Source organism: Berghia stephanieae, chromosome 7, assembly GCF_034508935.2.
Source record: "Berghia stephanieae isolate SIO BIC M18660-M18661 chromosome 7, UCSD_Bste_1.3, whole genome shotgun sequence".
Taxonomy (NCBI): Eukaryota; Metazoa; Mollusca; class Gastropoda; order Nudibranchia; family Aeolidiidae; genus Berghia; species Berghia stephanieae.
In genome coordinates, this window is record NC_088366.1 from 4,477,706 (window position 1) to 4,487,773 (window position 10,068).

The 10,068-nt window shown below is 37.0% G+C and overlaps 1 protein-coding gene across 1 annotated transcript in view; it reads right to left on the reverse strand.

Moving 5' to 3' along the window:
* The window catches only part of LOC144976207 (WD repeat-containing protein 7-like), a gene marked incomplete at both ends in the record, with an annotated part of 30,204 nt that extends 21,837 nt beyond the window's left edge, over positions 1 to 8,367 (reverse strand). The window contains 6 exon segments of the mRNA XM_078920391.1: positions 1,658 to 1,789; positions 3,714 to 3,861; positions 4,483 to 4,652; positions 5,358 to 5,553; positions 6,595 to 6,812; positions 8,193 to 8,367. Coding sequence (XP_078776517.1) covers positions 1,658 to 1,789; positions 3,714 to 3,861; positions 4,483 to 4,652; positions 5,358 to 5,553; positions 6,595 to 6,812; positions 8,193 to 8,367 — 1,039 coding nt within the window.
* Positions 8,368 to 10,068: the final 1,701 nt, after the last annotated feature.

The window sequence follows — 10,068 nt, forward strand, 5'->3', positions numbered from 1 at the left end:
CATGGTTTCTATCATTCATTATCTGATTGCAACTGCATGCCAAATCATTTTCACCAAGACAGCAGCAGTAACAGCAAATCAACTCCGAACGAATCACAGAATTGGTAACAACATTTTTTACGTAGAGATTTACAAAAGTATCAATCTCAAGTTAGAAATTTTAAATGTTACTATTTAAAAAACAACAACAAAGATGATGGAGCCTTCTCTACTGCAAAATTATTTGCAGAATTGCCAATCAACCTCAACCATTTGAAATGATTTATCCCATTTTCCCCAATATTTATGGTCATTTTCTCATATTTTTTCAAAAAAAATAATATTTTCAACATGTTAAAAAATCCAATATATCAAAATTTAACATTCACCGAATTAATGAAGACTTATCAAGCTGGTAGAGGGAAGGAAAATCCTGCAATTCCTATGACAATTATCTGTCTGGCCACTCAGATTCTCATCTAGGAGGAGACGAAATTTAATGACCTTCAACTTTTCAACTTATATCAATTTTTCGCCCCTTTAATTACAAACTCTGACTTTCTGCATTCAGCATATATTATTTTTGTCAACATTCCCATATTACAAAATTTTGGATCTCAAAGCAAATTAAAATATGATAAATTATACTGGTTGGCAAGCCTGTATTTGTCAAAAACAAAACGACACACAATAGAACTTGAAAGTCTTTGAATACATGCAGGAGATGTCCATGCCCATTTCATCATTATTTGAAAACATATTCGTTTGTTTTGTTTGTTTTTTTAAGGGTTTTACTGCGCTTGCAACACGTTAAGGTCCTGTCAGCGCCAGTAAAAAGGAGGAAAATGGGATGGTCAAAATTAACAATTACAATCAAAGTACCCAAGAACAAGTAAGATAAAGGGAATTAGTTCAAATAGGAAACAGATGTAGATTCCAAGAGCATACTACAATCAGTGTACTTAGTTTGAGATCACCTAAATGTCTCATCCTGACACAAGCAAAGGTCCCCACTAAGGGGAACACACTCGAATGTTTACAAATTATATATACATATAAAATACAAACACAGTGCATAACAGAGAGATGATTTACAAGACAAAAATTAATCTCCCCAAACTCTAACTCTACATTTGACTGTTTCCCTCCCAGCTAGGGTATCCGGCCAGGGTCAAAACAAAACCAAGTAATCTCATTCCAAGACAAAGACAGAAAGTATGTTGTATAACAGATATAGAGGGATAAAAGACACAGTAAGTGCCTCCTTGTCCACTATGGGAGGTCAGGAACCCCACCCAGAAAAACACATTACAATCCTTCATTGTCCGATGAAATATCCTTTTTCAAATTGTTCAATGTTTTACAGTCACGCTGTTTAGCTCAAACTGAAAACAGATTATTGTTATTTTTACTAGTCGTACACACCTCACTTCACTGACCTGTAAAAAGTAATATATACAAAAATATATACATTTTCAGAATAAAAAAAAAAAGAACAAAATACCAAACATGGAATATTTTGTACTCAAAGCCCTTCTCCTGTCACTATGGCTGAAGAAGGGTTTTGAGCCCAAAAACTGCTGCTTTTGATCTCTTTTAAAACTGTCATATTCATTTTGTAAAGGACATTTTTAACAGTCCAAAGCTTCAAACAGCTTAAGCATTCACTTCAACTCACCTGCCAACTTTTGCTGGGCATCTTTGCCATCCCCAGTGGGGAAATGACCCCGTGAATCAAAAGAAACGTTCATCCCACGCGCTTCCAGTTCCGCAGGTGACAACAAGGCGTATTCCTCTGTCAAAAGGTGAACTAAAAAGAAAATGAAAAAAATACAACAAAAAAAAAAAACAATCAGAATAGTTTGAAAGTAATCATTCAGAACTTTCAGGTCCTTGGAGCCTGACTTTATTTTGTTTATACAACGTGAAATGGACAATAGAAATTGCTTACTACTCTTTGGATAGGGCATTAGTCAATCATAAAGAACTGCTTTCAACCAGGAACATGTAGGATGGGACATGATGCCTGTTATGTGATATTACAATCATTTTGTCAACAGAACCAACACCGTTAATTGCGAGGTACTCATTTTATATCAGAGTAAGGAGACAGAATTTTAGTAAAGAGCTTTTTCCAAGGAATCAACGAAGGCAATATTAATTTTTTTTTTTTTTTACAGAGACACTGTTTCTCTTGGCAATCTACATTAAAACTACAATCTAATACCAAAAATATCTCACAGCAAAAATCATCATGACATTCATTGACTGACAAGCAAAAAGGAAGTCAGTGGTAAATTAAGCATCGACTCACCAATGAGAGCTAACGACATTAATTGACTGACAGGCAAAAGGAAGTCAGTGGTAAATGAAGCAAAGACTCACCAATGAGAGCTCACGACAATCATTGACTAACCAGCAAAAGGAAGTCAGTGGTACATGAAGCACAGACTCACCAATGAGAGCTCACGACATTCATTGACTAACCAGCAAAAGGAAGTCAGTGGTAAATGAAGCACCGACTCACCAATGAGAGCTAACGACATTCATTGACTAACCAGCAAAAGGAAGTCAGTGGTACATGAAGCACAGACTCACCAATGAGAACTAACGACATTCATTGACTAACCAGCAAAAGGAAGTCAGTGGTAAATGAAGCACAGACTCACCAATGAGAGCTCACGACATTCATTGACTAACCAGCAAAAGGAAGTCAGTGGTACATGAAGCACAGACTCACCAATGAGAGCTAACGACAATCATTGACTAACCAGCAAAAGGAAGTCAGTGGTAAATGAAGCACAGACTCACCAATGAGAGCTCACGACATTCATTGACTAACCAGCAAAAGGAAGTCAGTGGTACATGAAGCACAGACTCACCAATGAGAGCTAACGACAATCATTGACTAACCAGCAAAAGGAAGTCAGTGGTACATGAAGCACAGACTCACCAATGAGAACTAACGACATTCATTGACTAACCAGCAAAAGGAAGTCAGTGGTAAATGAAGCACAGACTCACCAATGAGAACTAATGACATTCATTGACTAACCAGCAAAAGGAAGTCAGTGGTACATGAAGCACAGACTCACCAATGAGAACTAACGACATTCATTGACTAACCAGCAAAAGGAAGTCAGTGGTAAATGAAGCACAGACTCACCAATGAGAGCTCACGACATTCATTGACTAACCAGCAAAAGGAAGTCAGTGGTACATGAAGCACAGACTCACCAATGAGAGCTCACGACATTCATTGACTAACCAGCAAAAGGAAGTCAGTGGTACATGAAGCACAGACTCATCAATGAGAGCTCACGACATTCATTGACTAACCAGCAAAAGGAAGTCAGTGGTAAATGAAGCACAGACTCACCAATGAGAGCTCACGACAATCATTGACTAACCAGCAAAAGGAAGTCAGTGGTACATGAAGCACAGACTCACCAATGAGAGCTAACGACATTCATTGACTAACCAGCAAAAGGAAGTCAGTGGTAAATGAAGCACAGACTCACCAATGAGAGCTAACGACAATCATTGACTAACCAGCAAAAGGAAGTCAGTGGTAAATGAAGCACAGACTCACCAATGAGAGCTAACGACAATCATTGACTAACCAGCAAAAGGAAGTCAGTGGTACATGAAGCACAGACTCACCAATGAGAACTAACGACATTCATTGACTAACCAGCAAAAGGAAGTCAGTGGTAAATGAAGCACAGACTCACCAATGAGAGCTTCTGTGTCAAAGAACAACACGTGGGCATCAGGGTCCCTGCAATTTGTCTTGACACCTTGAATCAGTAGAGGAAAGCCAGACGGACGAATCAACTCTCTTTTGCTGTTGGCGCTTGGCTGGTTTGGGTGGGCCGCACTCTGATAAAAAATAAAAATGTTACCATTTACAGATTATATATATATATATATATATTGAATTGTGTTAGATACAAATACGGTAAGATTAGTGCTCGACATGTAACAATGGAACGAATTATTATTGTAATATTTACCACGATATTGGAGTCAGTCTACATCAATGTTTCAGGCCCTTACAGCCATCGTCAGGACTGTGTTGATATATATATATATAACAATGGTGTCTGAGTGTGGTCTCATTTTATTCCAGCTTATATTAAAGCCATCTCCTTCTCTATACCAGTGACCAGGAGAGACCAACCACAATCCCGCTATTTGGTGTGGATAGAGTCATTTCATCCAAACCCACATGTGAAGTGTTATTACAGAAGCCACATTGTTTATAAAATGTTTTAACTCTCTCGAATTCACCCTCATCTTTCCATTGCATATGAACTCGAGAGAGTTAAATTGTTCTCAAAATCACCTCTTTCGCACCTACTAGGATAGAATCAGACGTCCTGGAAATATCTTAACTCTCTCAAGTTCATATGCATGGAAAGTCAAACAAATTTGTTCGATTTTCAATGAGGGTGAAGTCGAGAGAGTTAAAATTAATCTACGACTTGGATCACCCCTTACCAACAGTTTTTGATGGGCCAAGTTTCTAAACGTGGCCAAATTGCGACGTTTGAGCGCCTGGACCAGCGTGATGCTGGGATTGGTCAAGGCCTCCACTGGGGTAGCATTTTCATCACAATTATTCAACACGTCCTCTGCTGTCTTTCCATCAATCACCCGATCCAAGTGGCCTGTCGGTATTCAAACATGACAAAATTATATGAGATGGCCAATGGAGGCAGCAGAAATGTGGTTTCTTAGAAGGATGTTAAGAATCTCATGGACAGAGAAGAAAACTAATGAAGAAGTATTTGAGCAAGCTGAAACTAAAAGGTTATTACAAATTTGTACAAAAAGAAAAAGACAAATGCAATTTTTAGGGCACCTAAATCGACATAAATGTATTGAACATCTTGCTCTCAAAGGAAAGATAGAAGTTAAAAAGGGTAAAGATAGACCACGAAAAACATATTTGAATAGTTTGAACAGCAGGGGGTGACAAAGAAAGAGAAGAGTAATATTAGTTTTTTGAGGTTATCTGATCAGAGAGATGAATGGCGTACCATGATCACCGATGTCTGGCATAGACTTGGTACTTGAAGAAGAAGAAGAAGAAGAAGAAGAAGAAGAAGAAGAAGAAGAAGAAGAAGAAGAAGAAGAAGAAGAAGAAGAAGAAGAAAAAGAAGAAGAAGAAGAAGAAGAAGAAAAAGAAGAAGAAGAAGAAGAAGAAAGAAGAAGAAGAGAAGAAGAAGAAGAAGAAGAAGAAGAAGAAGAAGAAGAAGAAGAAAGAAGAAGAAGAAGAAGAAGAAGAAGAAGAAGAAGAAGAAGAAGAAGAAGAAGAAGAAGAAGAAGAAGAAGAAGAAGAAGAAGAAGAAGAAGAAGAAGAAGAAACTCACCTGTTTCCATCTGCCAGACGGTAACAACTCCATCTTTGGTGTGGACCAGCATGAAGTCATCAAGAGGGCGCCACTTGATCATCTTGACAGGATACAGGTGACGTGAAGCCAGCAGCAGACATTTGCGTTCTTTAAGACTCAGCAAGGCCACCGAGTGGTCTCCGGCCACGGAACAAATACACGACAGGATGCGGGGCTGTGGACCAAAAAGGTTTGGAATTTGGATTAGCTGTTCTTTATCAATGACAGGCAGGGTTAGGGTTTATAACAACAAGAAATGAAGTGAGTAGGTAAGTGCCAGAAGACTATAGAGAAGAAAAATTTCTCAGCAACGATGGGGGCTCAAACCCGTGACCTTACCGGTACGACAACTCCAACTGGCCGGGGAGAGCTTGACTCTACTGTATGAGGAATCCACGATCCCAAAAAAAAAGATCGCTTCTAACCCTAGTCTTTATTAGAGCAGTCTCTACCTGACTTCCTGAGATAACGGATTCAACACGCAGAGTTGATGACTAAACGGTTTGGAATTTGTATTATTATTCTTTATCAATGACAGGCAGGGTCAGGGTTTACTGGCCTGACACAACGATGTCAACCCACTGTGTCAGCAAAACAGGATTAGATGTTTTATTCAATCTGAATTTTTACTTTAAAATCTAAATTTTCACTCAGTACTTTGGATCTTTCTTTTTCGCAGAAAACAGAATAATATAATAATAATAATAATAATAATAATAATATATAATAATAATATAATAAATAATAATAATAATAATAATAATAATAATATAATAATAATAATAATAATAATAATAATAATAATAATAATAATAATAATAATAATAATAATAATAATAATAATAATAATAATAATAATAATAATAATAATAATAATAATAATATATAATAATAATAATAATAATAATAATAATAATAATAATAATAATAATAATAATAATAATAATAATAAATAATAATAATAATAATAATAATAATAAAATAATAATAATAATAATAATAATAATAATAATAATAATAATAATAATAATAATAACAATAATAATATTAAAGTAATGAAATATTGAATCAAGAATTAAACATCCTTGGGGTAAAATCCAAAAGACGATTGTCATCAACAACATTTAAACACCTTCAGATTAGCCACATTACAAGTGCAAAAAATCACTCCTCCACCTCCTCTTCTTCTACATCTTCTTCTTCAACAACCACTTACATTACAGCTGGCAGGCGGTACAGTCATCTGAGACAGACTCCCACCATGCACAGTGAAGGTGTGAATCTTCTGTCCAGAGTTGATGTCCCACAGGATGACAGAGAAGTCCGAACCCCCAGACAGGAGGTGGTTGGGCTCATAACGTGTGGCCTCGTTGAACGGGTAAAGTAAACACGTGACTCGACCCTGATGGCCGACCAAGACTTTAGTGGGGATGTCTGCCGGGTAAAATTAAATTACAACTTTGGTCAAAACAAAAAGGAAGTATCAAAATTTTAAAAATCTAGTTTAAGAATATCAGACCTGCCAACCTTCCCAGGATGAAAAGTGAATAGTATGTGGCTATGTGGTCTAGTGGTATGACTCGCTTTCGGATCGGAAAGTCCTGGGTTCAAGCCTTGCTTGGCGCATAGTTGAGTCCTTGGAAAAGACTCTTTACTCACATTCTCTCACCGTACTCTGGTGTAATATGAATACCTGGCCGTTAACAGTGTCTTTGTCCGAAAAAATTGTAATATGTCCCGTCCTACATGTTAAGTGTTGCTGTTAGCCAGGGACCCTTTGTAAAGCGCTTTGAGCACATTTAGTGGATATTGCTCTACATAAATGTTCAAAATTTTATCTTTTTTATTCTATGATCCAAAAAGTGTATTTTTTTTTTTTAAAGTGTATTTTGTCCGCATATGTGGAAAAAAGTGGGCACTATACAAAAATTTTATATAAGCTAACACCACACCAAAATCAAAATAATTTCCAACTTTCATCATTCACAGTAATCTCTAGTAATTACAACATTATCTGGTTTATCGAGAAACTAAACTAAAATGGTCAAGGCAAACTGGGTTATCTAAAAGGAAGAATTTTGTCATATGAAAATTTGTCTGCAATTGGGACATTGCAGGACACGCTCTGATTTATGAAAGAAAAAAAAATGATTTTAAAAAACTGTCTCCACTGAGATTCAAACTCAAGACCACTGTGTGACAATGATGATATTGACTCAATCATATTTACACATCTTCTCTTCCTTTGTTTTTTGTTTTTATATCCTACTAGTTCCTTCCACATCCCTCAAAGGCAAGAAGCACATACTAAAATTTCCTTTATTCATCCCATAGGGGATATTTGCCACAAGGGTCTATTCCAAAGGAAGACTGGAATAACCCAGGCATCAGCCGCAGTGCAGCGCCGAAAATTGAGCTAGGAATTATTTTTTTTTCTCATTTGCTTTTCTCTCACATTTTGTGTGTCTCCTGAGATAAGTTTGAAATATTATAGATTATTTTGCAAGGTTTCAAAATGAGCGAATCTCATTTTCCCATTACAAGCGTGGCTAAGCAATATGGTCTTTGCTTCATACCCGAAAGGCACCGACTTCAATCAATCGCCGCTGTACTGTGTGGCCTTGAGCACGTCACCTCGCCTTAGCTCAATTTGCAGCGCTGCAATGCGGCTAATACCTGGGTTATTCCAGTCTTCCTTTGGAATAGACCCTAGTGGCAAATTTCCCCTATGGGTTGAATGAAGGGAATTTTAGTTTTTTTTAAATTTCCTTTACCAATTTGTATCCATGCTTAAAAGAGACTCAATGACCGTACCTCGTTTCTCCTCATTCTCATCTTCCTCCAGCAGCTGTCGTTTGATGCAGTCGATGGCTGGCATGATGATGATCTTTCCGTCGTTGCGCCCGCAGACAATCTTTCCCTGAGACGGGATGTAGATGGTGGCCGAGATACGGATTTCCTTCTCGTCCACGTCATACAGGTGGTCGCACTAAAAAAAAAAAATTGAGCTTTTATATAGCGCAATATCCACTTAACGTGCTCAAAGCGCTTTACAAGCACTGGTAGGATTGTAACAACAGCAATGGGGACAATCAACGAAGGTATGATAATGAGATCGATGATGAGGGTTAGGAGGAGGAGGGGTAGGATGATGATGATGATGATGGTGGCAATGACAATGATGGTGATGATGATAATGATGATGGCAACGTCGGTGATGATGATGAATATGATGACAATGAGGACAACAACGATGATGATGATGATGATGATGATGATGATGATATGATTATGATGATGATGATGATGATGAATATGATGATGATGATGATGATGATGATGATGATGATGATGATGATGATGATGATGATGATGATGATGATGATGATGATGATGATAATAATAATAAATGGCATTTATATAGCGCTTTACCCCGTTGTCACAGGCTCTAAGCGCTTTACAGTGATATAAAACAAAACATATTACAGTGAGACAAGTGTGAAGGAAACGTGATACGAATTCAATTTAACAACAACAAAATATGAAAATAATATTGCAACATTATGACGTAAAAAGATAAAACTTTAAGCGAGATTTGAACATTGTCAACGAATCCGAGCATCTCACATGTGATGGGAGAGAGTTCCAAAAATGGGGGGCCGAAAATTGAAAAGAATGTTCACCTATTTTACGCAATGGCTTAGGTTTGACAAGGATTGATTGGTCATTGCTTGACCTCAAGTTTCTATTGGGGACATATATGTTTAGAAGGTCTTTAATATAGGAGGGACTGTTCGTGCTCAGGGATTTGTAGACAACAGTACAAATCTTATAGGCAACTCTTTTTTCAACAGGAAGCCAATGTAACTCACGGAGAAGAAGAGTTGCTGACGGGTATTTTTTGTTATTGCGTACAATGAGCCTGGCTGCGTTATTTGAGCAACCTGAAGTTTGCTAATTTTGTCTTTAGCTAAATTCGCCCAAAGGGAGTTACAATAGTCCAATTTAGATAAAACCAGGAATTAATTAAAAGTTCTGTTACATGCTTCGGTATTAAATTACGAATTTTGCTTATTATTTTCATTTCTATGTACATAGATTGTATGGTGTTATTCAGGTGGCTTGTCATGGAAAGATCTTTATCAATGATGACGCCAAGGTTTTTTGCTTTATTTGAAAATTCTATTGTGCTATTTCCGAGAGTAATAGGTGATTTAGGTGTTTAAGGATACTCGGCTTTCCACACATTAAAATCTCAGTTTTACTATCATTTAATTTTAACTTATTGTGGTACATCCAAGATTTAATCTCATTAAAACAGCTCGTAATTCGTTGTATTAAGAACTGTAAATTACTAAGGGGTGCTGAATCATATATTTGCGTATCATCTGCATAAAAATGATAACTCAGATTGAATCTGGATATCACACTAGAAAGTGGCTGCATATATAAAGTAAAAAGGACAGGGCCAAGAACAGAGCCTTGTGGCACTCCAAAATTTAGTAAAACTTGTTCTGACTGAACACCATTCACCACGACAGTCTGCCATCGATCCTGTAAATATGATGTAAACCATTGAAGGGCAATTCCTTTTATGCCGAACGTATTTTCTAGTCTTCTTAACAAAATGTCATGGTCAATGGTGTCAAAGGCAGCTGAAAGATCTAAAAGGCATAATATATTGATATTG